This window comes from Antedon mediterranea, chromosome 6 (assembly GCF_964355755.1).
Source record: "Antedon mediterranea chromosome 6, ecAntMedi1.1, whole genome shotgun sequence".
Taxonomy (NCBI): domain Eukaryota; kingdom Metazoa; phylum Echinodermata; class Crinoidea; order Comatulida; family Antedonidae; genus Antedon; species Antedon mediterranea.
Window position 1 is genome coordinate 1,862,877 of NC_092675.1, and position 14,855 is coordinate 1,877,731.

Below are 14,855 nucleotides of genomic sequence, written 5' to 3' on the forward strand. Positions count from 1 at the left end.
TCCTTTGAGACACTCCTAATAAGTAACACTATCTAGTGAAACAAGAGGAAAATATACAACCAACCCCTACACAGGGGACACCCCTACAGAGGGGAAGGGGCGAGCGGACAACAGGGACACTTAAAAAAGACATTGATACACTGTATACATCCGCTCGTATGAGGGCGGGTATACTTTTCCCCCTTACTATGTTATTTATATTGGTTACGCTTCCCTGCACAGCATTCTTTGATCGATCGAAGATGTCTTCCGTATCGTAAAAAGGGCGAAAGTGTGTTGAAAGAATAGGCCTAGAATATCTTTAACCTACTTTAAATGTACAACAAAATGTTACTACGAAGTAGGATAAACAGGATAAGTATATTTTGGTGGTAGGCCAGCAGAACAATTATGGTTACCGACGAAACACCACCATCTGATAATGAACCTTCAAATCGGGTAAGGAAAGTAGCCTACCTAGGCTAGCTAGGCCCAAGCAAGGCCTCTTACCAGGCTCGTAGTAGGATAGCGTAGGCCTGCCTAGCTAGGCTAAGCGCTAAAGCTCAGGCTAGCTAGAAATCAAGTTTTGTTTAAACATAGGCTATGCCTACTAGGCCTATATGCCTAGCCTAGTTCTACTTATTTAATATTAGTTAATAAAATAATATATTATGATTATGAATTTATTATCCTTATAGTAGTACTTATGTAGAGTAAATTTAAGTTATGGAGGCCTATATTTTTTCTTTTTTTCATTCTAAACGCGTCAATCATCAGCTTCTTCACCATAAAACACAAAACATCGCTTATAATTATGACAGTTTAAAAAAAACATAATTATTATTTTGACAGTTTTTTACATTAACAATGTATAAAACCATTAAATATCAAAATAACATTAAATGTAATTGTTAGCATGTACTTATTATAACAATATTTTTTATCAACAAATAACATTGCTGTTTAGAGTCTATCTCTTTCACATTGCATCTAAGTAAGCATCTAAGGTGAAACTACTACATTTTACATCTTCTTGGACTTTGACTTTACTACATGATTTCATTCATTGCATTGTTGTGTCAATGCGCCATGAGCATCCAATTTGTGATGGAAACCGAAGCCATACAAGATTTCCCTATTTTTAATTAATCTTCGCAGGATTTGGTTATTGGTGGAATGTTATCAATTGGCGGCAATCTTCTCATCAGTATTGCAATGAACATACAGGTAGTGTACTATAGTTTTTAAAACTGAAAACAAACTGATGTATTTACCCCCCCAAAAACATGACCACAAAATGAAGATTTATGCAATTTATAGCCTTCTTGTATTATTAATTAAGTTAATCACCAAATTTTTCAGGGGGACAGTTTAATATAATTATCTTTAATATCTTTATTTACCATAAATTTACCATTGTTAAATTACTTAGAACAATGAATTGTTAATTGCAGAATTTGATTTTTATATTTATTTTGTATGGTTGTTACTGCTGCGTCGGTCTTGTTTTTGGTACCATGAGATATGAAAAAAAAAGGTGTACTATAGCCTTGTACTGTACTGCTTCATTGGAGCTGAACAATGGGTGATGTGTGTCAAAGAAAAGGTCCAAAGAAAGCAGAGACAATAATACAGTAGTACAAATATTCAATAACCCATTGTTGCTCTTTTTTTTACTGTATGTGGGTAACTAATTGTAAAACTTTCACAGTGAGACTCCATTACAAATATTTAGGTGATATCCTGATAGCAATATTTCTTTTCATACATAAGTTAGGGAACCCTCATGAAACTTCACAAAATAAACATGAATATTCATTAGTCATTATCCATAAGGTTTGATGTAAGAATTGACCTAACTACAATTCGCTAATGCAAACGCTTTCCGTCGAGCCGTCTGTGTAGACGAGTGGATTAGACTATGGACTTTACATGTTGATGTATGGGGTTCAAATCCCATGAGCAACTTCTTTTACCTTATAGTGAAAGAATAGAATATTTAGAGGGTTAGGTTTAGTTATATTTAGGGAAGTAGTTCGGCTATCTTTCACATATGGAGTCTCCAACTTATGTACCCAAAATAAGAAATAAGCTAACTTCATCTTCCTAAATTCAAAACCTCATTTGAGTATAGTCGCACATACTCGACTTATTTTTTCATTATAATATTAAAATATCAAATTTTGATGGTATTTAAATTAAAACTACCAGTTAAATTTTATGAGTTTTTAGTTGATTTGCAATTCTATTATAATGATAATAAGTCAGTTATTGTACTGAATACCAATTTGTTTATAAACAATATTGTTTATTTTTAGTACAATTTTATTATGATGGGAGGATAAATGTTTATACATGGTGTACTTGACTAAAAATATAATTTAAATTGCTTAATCAAGGAAAATTTGTTTCCATTCATAAAATAACAATTTTGTTTATAAAACACAAGCCCCATCCACCTATAACACACATTTAATACTACCTTGATACACTTTTGCTGTGGATTACCCTTTAATATGATAATTATTTTTTGAAATACCACCTACTGTAAATAAACTATTATGGATATAATATTTGTTTCTGTAGAAATATGCTTTGATGCAACTTAAAAAACGTGGAATTTGTGAGGATGACTACACAAAAAGTAGATTATGGTGGATTGGTATCATTCTTATGATAATAGGTGAAATTGGCAACTTTTTGGCCTATGGCTTTGCACCAGCAACCACTGTAGCCCCACTTGGCACAACCACTGTTATAGGTACGTACATTAAGGTCTATTTATACTATGAACATTGATAAATTGATCGATAATGTCTCAATATGTCTTAATATTTTCAGTCCAATCAAATAACGTCATTATGATATACATACTTAATTTACATACGTTACATCACTGTATATATACTTTTTATCTTAAAGCAAATGCGTACATAGCCTCCTTATATCTTGGTGAAAAGGTCAGGTGGCAAGATATCTTAGGTGAGTCTTTAAATTATAATTATTGATAATTTTATTCATTTTTCATAATGAATTGTTGAATCTTATTTCCTTTTTTGTCATTCTATATAATAAACCAAATTTGTGAAAAGTGAATCTTCACTGAGATTTCTGCTACCCACAGCATTTTTTAGAAATTTATATAAATATATAATAATATAATCTTTTATTGTTTTTTTCATTTTATAGGAACACTTGTAATTATTGTTGGGGTATTCCTGATTCTGACTTTCAGTACAACGGTAAATTATAAGTTCTCTTATTTAAATTTTTTCATTAATACTCATTTAGTATAGCACCTATCTACTGTGGTTTAAGCCTAGCCTCAAATTATAATATATATTTTTGAGAATTTGTCTTTGAAGTTAAATCAAGTTACGTAAAGCTCTGTCTACACTATCAAACTAGTTTGACAAAAAAAGTGTGATGTACCAAAATATGGTAGATATTCCCAAATATGGTAGTGATATGACATCATATGGCATTTACTGTATGGACACATCAAATTTTGTTGTCACATAAAGTTTGATAGTGTAGACAGAGCTTTACAGTATTAAAACCTGAACATTTCTTCTATAATAGTTGTCTTTTAAATTATTTTATTTTTAGCGAGATGATCGTTTGGATGCAGCTCAACTCAAACAACATTTAACGCAGTGGTCTTTTATATTTTATTTAGTAAGATCTATATTGGTCATTAGTTAAAATATATATAGCATATTTTGGTATACCATGGTTATATTAATATGGATGCAATTAACGATATGATGTATAGTGTGTATTATGGTTGGTACTGAAAGATGGTATATACAATCATGTTGGGGAGAACTTGAAATTACTAACTAATTATTAACACTACTTTGTTGTGGCTAACTGTTTTATGTCATCCTATAGAGTTCTGCGGTGTGACGTCACAACGATAGATGGCGCTGCGTGGTTGCTAGCCAACCAAAAAATGCGCCACCTACCGTTGTGAAGTCAGCACTGCAGAATTCTATATAGTTTTCCTCTTTTCTGTTTCTTATCTCTTTTGTCTCTTAATTTGTATTCACATTCTGTTAATTTTTCAAACCTTTTCGTTCTTTTTCTTCCTTCTCACTCTCTTTACCCGCTATCTCTCTTTACCCGCTATCTCTCTCTACCAGCTATCTCTCTCTACCCCCTCTCCACTGATAATAGTTACTTATTTTTCTGGTCACATATTTTATCTTCACTACTAATATGATTTGCTGTGTGTTATAAACGGTGTTGGGAATTAATAATCACTTTGATTAACATTTACAGGTACATAGTGAAACCTCCTTCACAGTGTAGCAAGCACTTTCATCTGTAATTAATTCACCATTCTATTGCTGGAGTATAGTATTATATTAATTGGTGCAGCTGTGTCATGCAGGGGATGATGTTGGTGGAGTAGGTGCATTTAAGGTGATGGTGGGTTTTAAAAAGTGACATTTGATTACAGTAGAGCCCCTATTCAAGTGACACTGTTAGGAACCATTGAAGTGTCCCTTTTATAGAAGTGTTCCCTGAATAGTGGTTACCTCATGTGTTTGGTAAAGTGTGCTAAGAGATTGGTTCTACTTAATTATTACAGTTATAGAATAGACATTTAATAAGTTTATTATGTATATTATATATAATACCAAATTTGGAGCTTAAAGAAAACAAATAACATAACATTTTCTTGTGTAAATGAAGTTAACTAGTACAATATTCTAACAAATCTCTTTGGTAAACTAATTTATTACTTATACATTGAATGCTGTTTTATACACTTTGGTTCTGGTTTTTAAATTTCTATTCATAGTTTTTACATTAGAATTAATAATCACTGTTTGCACAGAATGAATTTTGAATAAAATGAAAATAATTTGGTATCAGGGAGTATGTGGCCATATTCACCAATCACACTTAAGTGGGATATACCCTTTAAATAAATAAATATTTCACTTAAATCAATATTTAGGGATTTTCCTTATTTGGTTGATATTCCGTAAAGCTCTGTCTACACTATCAAACTTTATGTGACAAAAAAATGTGATTTGCTCATATATGGACATGATGATGTTATATCACTACTATATTTGGAAATATCACTACCATATTTGTGCACATCACACTTTGTTTAGTCAAATTAGTTTGATAGTGTAGACAGAGCTTTAGGAATTCCCAAATTAGGAATTTGGGAATTGTAAAATTTTATAAAGGTAAGTGTTTTCCTTATAAATATTTAATACGTGTACTTTTAGGAGATATATATATTTTATTTGTTTTGCATTTCATTTTAAATATAAAATTGTTAATACATTTTATATTTTAATTACAGGCTGTAGAAGCAGTTGTTTTTATTGTTTGTTTGTATCTAATAAAAGTACATTTATTTAAACATGCCACACTTTATCTTATACCTGCCGCAATACTTGGTGAGTTTACACGTAATTTTCACAATTTTTTAATTTATGAGCCAAAAATGATGCATATAAACTAAATGGTATATAAATAAAACTGTGCTATTTTTGTCTGTAAATGATATTTTAATAAATCAACAGTGGTGGAACTGTGGCTTAGTTGACATGCTTGCTTACCAATCCCAGGTCCTTTGTTCAAATCCTGTCTTAGTTAAATGATTTTTCGGACAGCCTATACAGCTACCTAAAGCCTAACATACTGCTGGCTGGTGTAAAAGAAACATAGTGCGTAAAACATGATTATTATTCTCGATTACAAATCTTTTGTGTCGTTTAAAATTCAGAATGATTACTTTCCTATAGCCTGAATGCAGTATCTTAAACCAACATAGAAAGGTCAAAAGACTCTACTCATTGTACATGCCAAAATGATCTCGTATTTTTTCGAAAAATGTTTTCATCTGGTTTTATATTAATTATCTATATACAATTAATTATGATAAACCAGTCATTAAATACGTACTGCTGCTCTACGACGTGCAAAGCTACTCATAGCAATGATTAAAATCCAGTCATTATCAGGTGAAGAATTGTTTACAGGAATTTGAAAAAACACCGCTCACATGCTTATTTAATTACTGGTTTATCGTAAAGAATTCATAGAGCATTGCCATTTTTATTTTTAGCTTCTTTAACTATTATTGGAGCGAAAGCAGTGGCTTCTATGTTGGAACTGTCTTGGTCGGGCAATATGCAACTACTATACCCTATATTTTATTTTATGGTGCTGTTAATGATAGTAACAGCAGTTTTACAAGTTAGGTAAGAATACATTTTTAGTTTGAATTTGAAATTCAATATCAGTATCTCTGTAACATTTTAGTAGGCAGAAACAAGCTGAGGGTTATACTGTTAATACAATAGACCTTTTTTTCCTAATTGTAATCAATCTTTCAGGTATGTAACAAAAGCCATGCAGGAATTTGAGTCCACAGTGGTGGTACCAACAAATTTTGTATTCTTCACAATTAGTGCTATATTAGCAGGTAAGTCTTTCTTTAAAAATGTGCAGCTCATTGAGAGCTTTAGAATGAACTTTTATTATTATTTAGTTAGGTAGTTCCATATTCACCATTGATCATGTCACCAATAACTGATAATGATCTAGCCAAAGCCGAGTTTTCATGCAAGAAAAATCTCATTAGCATAAATAAATCTGATTTATTTGAAGTTCTATCTTCACTATCAAACTAGTGTGATGTGCCAAAATATGGTAGTGATATGACCAAATATAGTAGTGATATGACATCATCATGTCCAAATATAGGCACATCACCTTTTTTGTCACATAAAGTGTGATAGTATAGACAGAGCTTTACATCTGTTCCTTTTCCTTCTAGAGATTTTTCTCAGTAGTTTTGTTTTATATTATTACATATCGTTTACTTTCTTTGAACTTTAAGGTATATTTTTCTATCAAGAATTCATGGGCCTCACATATATACAAATAGTAATGTTTTTATATGGGTGAGTTAATTTAGATATTTCCTTTATTATAATATTATTGTTGATTTGACAACACAGTCACTCGAACTATGTAATGTGAACAGCCAAAGGGTGCAGGATTTTGAAAGGTATTGTAGTTCTACTGTGTGAAGTGAACATGACGAGAAGCAGGAACAAATTGGTTGAAGTTGGTCATTAAAATTAAAGATTTCATTTTGCTGCTAACCTGCATTCACACCAGAGGCGAAACAAATTTAGGAGAGTTATTTATTATTATATTATGGCTCAAAAGTTACAGCCATGCTTGAAAAAGCATCGCATGATAAAGTGTACACTAATTGTTTAGCATGTTTGAAATAAAAAGTAATATACCATTTCTTTCTATCAGATGTGGATTCTGTTTCGTTGGCGTTGCGTTTATAACTGAAGGCAGGGAAACTCCTTCAGATGTATCTACAGAAAAGACAAAGTTACATAGATCATGGAAAAGTAAACAAAAGACCAAAGGTATTGTACAGTATTATATTTTGATGACAATGTAATAGATTTCATTTTTTACTTGCTAGACTCAAAAGACTAAAAGCATGCAATCAATTTAAAATATTTTCCCCCTGAAAAAATTATTTTTTTCAAAGTTGAATATGCTATTTTGATGTTCCATAATAGTAATTCACTTTGACCAAAAACTGGATCGAAAATCATTTACCTGAAAAAATGTTATTTAAACAACAAATAATCAAATTGGCCAATGAGTTTTGGTTGAATTTAACCGTGTTTTGTCTTTTTATAAATGAAAACATCTTTTTAAAAAAGATTTTCCGAAAAAAGAGATATACCAAGAAGTTTAAACTAATAATGAATCTTTTTTCTTTGTTTTTTCCCTGATATTTTCATTTTCTCAATACAAGTCACTCATCATTGTATTTTATACTTTATTTTAATTTGATGAAATAGATGTTTTTATTTAATTTATACACAATTTGCTTTTGTTCTTACAGATTTAGTTTCAGATTTGGACTTCTCACGTCATAAGGTTCAACCTGCAAAAATCCTTACGGAGTCGTCCTCGTTAGATCTAAGTTCAAATGACGAAGAAACTCCGCCTTCTCCTACTATTACGGTTCACTTTAAAATAAATCAGGTTGGTTTAAATTTCACTTCATTACATTAATGGTTAATTTGTTTTATTATTATTTATTATTTGTAGAGCGCCTTTCCAGAATTTCAAAGAAAATTAACAGAAACAAATTACAAAAAAAATAAATATTCTACTTAGGGAACAAATAAGTTTTGAGTTGTTTCTTAAAAAGATGAGAATTAGTCGGATATCCAAAGGGATGCTGTTCCAAAGTTTCGGACAATGGATCAACACACTGTCGCCAAAAAACATTTTTGTGGCAGGGAAAGAAAGGTGTAAAATGTCCATGGATGATCTAAAGCCAGAACGACGAGGCTCATGCAAATTAATGATATCGTGCATATATTTCGGGGCAACTTTTTAAACACTGCTGTACACATGCAGTGCAATCTTAAAATCAATTCTCTGCTGGATCGGTAGCCAACGTAGTTTGCGTAGTAATGGAGAAGTTTTAGAGCGTGTATCAGAAAATCATTTGCGCAGCATGAAACAGGATGAAATACATGAATGAAAAGAACTAGATATGCTTGTGTGAATGGGTGGGTCCAGGCTTACCTGGGTAAGTTGATTACCTACCTACCCAAGTTAGCGATCCATGAAGCTAACTTGGGGGTAACTTTAATATGTAACGTACAACAATATAATTTTATTAAATGATGTAGAGTGTAAGCTGCAGTTCAATTCAAAACTACCATTTTACTTTTTGAAACATTTATTAATTTTAATACAACTATAAATCGTGAACTTATAAATATTTTACATAGATATAACATAACTGGTTTGCATTGCATTGGGGTCTATACAAAAAGAACATTTATTTTTGTTATGTGAAATTTAAAAAATAACACTCAACATGATGAAAAACATATCATAATGAAACAAAGAAATTGGTTTATCTGAAGCCTTTGAGCATAAAGGTGTTTCTGTTTTTTTTAGGATCAAAATAAAGAAAGTGAAATCCTGTTTAATCATTACACTGTCATCAATAGAAAAACCACAAATGATACAAAAAGAGGAATTCATAATGTTTACTGATAACAGTGAGAAGAAGGGTGTTTAGTGAAGCAACTGGCACAACCAGATAGTTACAGAAAGATCTAGAAGATCTCTACTAAGTATAAAGATGGTATTGGCAGAGGCAGCGAATGATTGTCCAGCAGCAACCAAAGTGTCTTCAGAGAAAGAAGTGTGTCTCTTTAGCAACAAAGCACCTACTGAAGCAGTCATTCCCAAGAGCAACTAGAGTGTCTTCTAAAACATCCAGAGTGCAGGGAATAATTTCGTCAGTTTAGCATTACAAAAAGCTAAACAAAACAACCTTATTGCTACACATTTTGAAAATTGTATAGCAAAATAATACAATAAAAAAACGACTTGACTCAACAATCAGATGATTAGCAATATTGCTAAACAAAATTTTAAAATGAAATTTTTCCCTGGAGTGCCTCTTGAAGTAACAAGAGGGTCTTCAGAGAGGCAGCCAATGAGTTTCTAGGAGCAAACTAAAGGGTATTCTTAGAAACAAATATGTGTCTTGAAGCAACAAAAAAAGCAGTCAGAGAATCCCCAAGGGCAACCAGAGTTTTTTCTGAAACATCCAGAGTGTCTCATGAGGAAACAAGAGGGTTCTCAGAGGTACCCACCCACAAGGTGTAATGACAAGAATCTTGAATGCACTAAGCATGTCAAATATTATTGAGTAAGGTATTTTAACTTTTTATTACATATTAGTACAGTGCTTGTTTGTTTGATATTTAATTCATGTTTTAAGATTGTAATGGTTGTATCTTTTGATTTGTTGTCTGTTCTTGTGTTAATCAAAAGGTTAATTAAATGAAATTTAAAAAATATATTTATGACTACAACTGTAATGTAGGAGATAAAGATATAATAATTGTCCCCTGAAAACATACAAAAAAATGTTTTATTTTAATGTTACATAATAGTTATTACCTTTGTGGATCGAGACAACAAAAAATTACCTGACCAATTTGTAATTTAAACAAAAATGTGTCAAATTGTCTGGCAGACAATAGGTGTTTGATTAAATGTAACCATTTACTTTGTCTTTTTATCAATGACATTTTTAAAAGTTGATGACCTATTCAAAATCTGATTTTATTAATCTTCATTTTTTAATGTTTTTGTGGGAACAATACATCTTTAACTAACTACTAATAGTATTTTGATATTTCTTGTAAAGTACATTATTTTACACTGAAAATGTACATAAAACAGTATTTTAACTTATCGTATACTTTTTTTTAAGCATGTATTTTATTGTTTAAGGTGAAGCGAGTCTAACATATTATATATATATAACTGTATTTCTATTTTATTTTATGATGTTTATAATAAACAAACAAACAAATGTATCTATCTAAAGTCTTTTCTAAGATAGCATGTTCTATTTTTAAACTTTACAATTGATTCTTTACCGTATATATACGGTAGTATACCAACAGTGCATATTTTTCGAGCTTAACGCATGCGCGAAATGGGTACCTTTGTCATCGTAGCGATAAAGAAAATCGAGGAGAAACAATGTAAAATACTACCAGACGGATTAATCGGCAGTTCGGATGATCCATCGCTTGTCATTGGTCAAATCACTTGTTGCGCTTTATACTGGGAACTAGGCTTGATTAAAGTACACAATAATCTGTAAATTCCAATCCGGCTATTGTTTTGCCGATGTGAGTTAGCCTATTGGTTGAGTTATAAGGTTTTGTAAGGTTATTTATTAACAAACAATCGAATTTGCGAGTTTCATATTTGATAAAATATCGTGTTTATATTGTGTCAAAATATCGACAATTTCTGTCAAGGGGTCATCGACTATCTTCTGGAGTTTCTTGACCAGTAGATGAAGAAGATGGTTAATCTGCGCATGCGTATTAGACTGGACTTTATTTGGCCGATGCAACGTTTTTCCTATTCCTTCGTTCTATTGAAATTGCACAAGTAATACAAAATATGTAAAGATGAATCCAACACCCTGCAATCAAAATGATAAATACAAATTACTTAAGCTCTGTCTACACACACTATCAAACTTTATGTGATGTGCCCATGGACATGATGATGTCTACCATCTATCACTACCATGTTTGGGCAGATCACTACCATATTTTAGGCACATCACACTTTTTGTCGAACCAGGAAAGAGTGAAAATGTCACTCTTCCCTGGTCGAACTAATTTGATAATGTAGAGCTTTACGTGTAGGTACGGTAGTACACGACGACACTACAGAATAAAAGAGTTTAAATCCAGATTACGGTATTGCATCCGCAACATCAAGTAGGCATACAATAATATTCAATGCTAGAATACTTTTACCGGTATATACATTGTTATATTTATGGTATGTTTCTAAAGATAATGATAAACCTTCGTCACCAAACATGATCGTTGCTTACCGTTAAAAGTACCTCTTTAGTTATAGTGACAAATCCAAATACTGAATACCCAATAGGAGGACCGTTCAGACGAGATAGAAACAGCATATGGGTCTGTAAAAACGAATCAAATTTAGAGTATCCTCTTATATAGAATATGTAATGTAACAAATATTGTTTGTTACCGTAATTAACAGTCGACCACACTATAATAAAATACCACTTTTGATTGATTTTGACCTAAACTGAAACGCAATTGATCTTTAATGTGAAAGTTCGAGCCAAAGACCCTGACATTGGTATGGTATAGTCCAGCACATCAACTACCACGAAGCTATAACATTTTTAAAGATGTAATGTCACCCCAAAAATATGAAAAATAAAGATTAATAAAATGAGACGTTTCATATGCCATTATTCCGTACTGAACAAGAACTTTCACAAAAAGTCCAAAAAAAAAAACCAGTTAAAAATATAACCCAAAAAACTCCCATTTTCTGACAATTTTGTTAAAATAAATCTATTTTCGGTCTATGTTTTAGTCAAGGTGAATAACTATTAGGCATAAATTATATTTACCGAAATAAGGTTGTCGTTACAAGTTTTCGATGCTAACGCAGAGAGCCGGTGTATTTTGTCACTGAAATCATGAATCTAAAAAAAAAAATAAATAAAGAATAATTAATAGTAAAAGTTACAATTCGTTTTATTAAATCTAGTAAAGTCTGTTTTGAAGAAAATTAACCATTTTAACATTAAAAAAAATATTTAATTCAATTGCAATATAAATTTAATTCTTTTTAAATCAAATTTATTCTATTTAATAGAAGCAATAGATTAGTCTGTCATTTGATTTCAAATCTATGAAGTAGTTTTGGTGAAAGTTAGACTTAAAGTTTGAAAAGAAAAATATGTTACCTCCGTGTTTAGTAGAGCAGCATGGATTGTAACCACTCCCATGCAGATTGAGTTACTTGTCAGCCAACTTAAATAAGTCATCTTGGTCCTAACACCCTCTGGTGAAAATAACGCTTGATACGCTAAAAATATGATGATTGGAATCTGAATTAAGCACATTACTAAAAGATAAACAGAAAAACAGGCATCGGCGTGGCTCACAGAATCACAAAGATGGTTGTGCTGTTTTCGTATCGACTCATACAATTGCTCGTCAATAACAGCCTCACCGGATTGTTGTGCCGGACACTCCGTTTCTATCATTTTGGAAAATCTTTCCCCCAGTAACTTAAACTGTTTTTGCAGGTATCTTGAGATGAGACTGACGAACACGGCGTAATGCAAAAATAAAAACACATGATGATTTACGATAATCACAAACAACGCCACACTGATTGAAGAAGTCCATGGTGCTGATGATATGTGGTATTCTGAAGTTTCAAATACATAAGCGTTGATATACTGGGTAGCCGTGCATATGGAAAAGTGAAACATAGAAAACAGTAAAGCAAGATATACTTCACGTTTAATGTGTGCATTTCCAGGAACACAGTTCAGTTTACGACTAGCGACACTGTTACAGTACTTCTGGTTATGTTCAAAAAACGATAGTAAGCCATGTTTCTTTCGAGAGCATCCAGAGTATGCAAGCACAATGCCTACCATACAGTAAAGATTAAATGCACACATTATTATTTCAGAATACGTAAGTCCAGGATGCACATTATCTTTCCATAACTCAGGAACGAACCTTACAAAGTTAAAAATACTAATTAGTGAAATGAAGATATGATAGAACTTGCCAAAAGTTGCTTCAAAGTTGCTTCTATCTTCAAACGGTGGTTCGTGATAAACACCGATAACCTTCAAAGGTAATATAAACAACTTCATCTTGGAATATAATGGATGACTTAATCTAGTCGATTGTAAGTCATTTTTGACGCTTACTTCCTCCGGTAGCCTAGCTTCTGTGGAACAACCAAATTCCTCGCTAAAATGCATAATTACTGCATAAAAATAAGGAATTAAATAGGCTATATTCTTTACCAGTTTCTAATGTACTAGTTTGAAATACGGAGATGGCTGACTCAGCATTTGACTCTCAATTCTAACTATCCGTGGTTATATAATATAAGTGACTATATAATGCGTTGTCATACGTCCAATCACATCTCAATCAGTTTTTATGAATTCGATATCTTCTCATTTCATGCGCGATCGATAAAGTATTCGGTAATTTACCGTAAGAGTAATATTCAGTAGTAGCCACCAAACAATAGATTGTTTGTACAGTATTTCCGACGATGTGAATCAGGTAAATTCGCCGTTGAATCAATTTTAATTCGATGACAATCACAATTAACCTGGATATGAAAATGTACGATTCTTCTAATTAAATTGTAATCTTTCGTGTTATTGTTGTCGGTTAAAACGAAATCAATCGATTGAACCCCAAAGCTTTATTTATGTGAAAATTATCCCGAAGAACAGAAACAAAAGAAATCATCGAATTATAAAAATTGTATTTCAATTCCTATTACGCCAATTTCGCTCTTAAAATTTGATGCAATTAGTTTCACAGGTAAACAGAAATGAAAGCAATCGACCGACTAGAAATAATGATCAAGTGAATACTGATTTTAAAGCTATTAGGCCTACAATTGTCGTATTCGATTTAGACTTTCACCGTTGAGTACAGTTTTTCCATAAGCGTTGAGAATGTGTACACTGATCCGTTAACTATTGTTGAACTGACTAAGTCAAAAGAAGGCTGTGAAATTAACAGTCTTAAACTGAATTGCCTAAGCTTTGCCGATGACTTGGTCCTTTGGCTCCGTCAGTGACTGGCTTACAAAGCCTAATTGGACTCTGTGAAGGTTTTGCTAGTGACCATGATATTACTTTTAATGAAACCAAATCCAAATGCTTGCTATTTTGCCCGAAAGTCCGCAACCTCAAAGGTGTTCCACATATTACCTAAATGGGGCACCTCTAATCGTTGATAATTCAATAACCTATCTTGGTCATGGATGGGATCAGTAATAACCTGAGTGATGAAAGTGACATCAAACCTCAATATCGATCTATTTGCATTAGGGCCAACTCTCTAAATAGAAAGTTTGGAAAATGTTCTACTAAGACTAAATGTTATCTATTTAAGAGTTACTGTGTCAGCATGTACTGTTCAACCTTATGGTGTAGATATAATAAGAGCACTCTGAGATCACTGAAAGTATGTTATAACAATGCCTTACGTTTGCTGCTGAAGCAGCCTAGACATTGTAGTGCAAGCATGATGTTTGTCTTAAATGACGTCCCATCCTTTGATGAGTTCATTAGAAAATCTGTTTTTAGTTTTAAAAATCGTGTGAACGCAAGTAGTAATTCCTTGATCATGGCCATTAATCGCCACGTTCAATTCTTAATGTGTCAAGAATCTATTTATATATGGTCGAAGAAGTAC

General features: G+C 32.1%; 2 protein-coding genes across 2 annotated transcripts; one reads left to right on the plus strand and one right to left on the minus strand.

Annotated features, from left to right (window-relative positions):
- Positions 1–243: 243 nt before the first annotated feature.
- LOC140051498 (NIPA-like protein 2) lies at positions 244–10,389 on the plus strand. The gene is made up of 13 exons (XM_072096737.1): positions 244–438; positions 1,138–1,206; positions 2,566–2,740; positions 2,902–2,961; positions 3,169–3,221; positions 3,589–3,657; positions 5,309–5,405; positions 6,077–6,212; positions 6,348–6,436; positions 6,854–6,917; positions 7,285–7,403; positions 7,895–8,037; positions 8,971–10,389. Exons 1-13 carry the CDS (start codon positions 391–393, stop codon positions 9,067–9,069), a joined length of 1,221 nt encoding a protein of 406 aa, XP_071952838.1. The 5' UTR covers positions 244–390; the 3' UTR covers positions 9,070–10,389.
- A 37-nt stretch (positions 10,390–10,426) lies between these two features.
- LOC140051497 (uncharacterized) lies at positions 10,427–13,485 on the minus strand. The gene is made up of 4 exons (XM_072096736.1): positions 12,353–13,485; positions 12,014–12,088; positions 11,456–11,548; positions 10,427–11,032 (listed from the first exon to the last, which is right to left on the minus strand). Exons 1-4 carry the CDS (start codon positions 13,391–13,393, stop codon positions 10,982–10,984), a joined length of 1,260 nt encoding a protein of 419 aa, XP_071952837.1. The 5' UTR covers positions 13,394–13,485; the 3' UTR covers positions 10,427–10,981.
- Positions 13,486–14,855: the final 1,370 nt, after the last annotated feature.

Coding starts and splice junctions, on each gene's coding strand:
- LOC140051498 (XM_072096737.1), top strand. CDS start 391: ATGGTTACCGACGAAACACCACCATCTGATAATGAACCTTCAAATCGG. Junction 6,437..6,853: donor AATTAGTGCTATATTAGCAG/GTAAGTCTTTCT, acceptor TTGAACTTTAAG/GTATATTTTTCTATCAAGAA. Junction 7,404..7,894: donor AAGTAAACAAAAGACCAAAG/GTATTGTACAGT, acceptor TTGTTCTTACAG/ATTTAGTTTCAGATTTGGAC.
- LOC140051497 (XM_072096736.1), bottom strand. CDS start 13,393: ATGCATTTTAGCGAGGAATTTGGTTGTTCCACAGAAGCTAGGCTACCG. Junction 12,089..12,352: donor CTGCTCTACTAAACACGGAG/GTAACATATTTT, acceptor TTTTTTTTTTAG/ATTCATGATTTCAGTGACAA. Junction 11,033..11,455: donor CTAAAGAGGTACTTTTAACG/GTAAGCAACGAT, acceptor TTTTGATTGCAG/GGTGTTGGATTCATCTTTAC.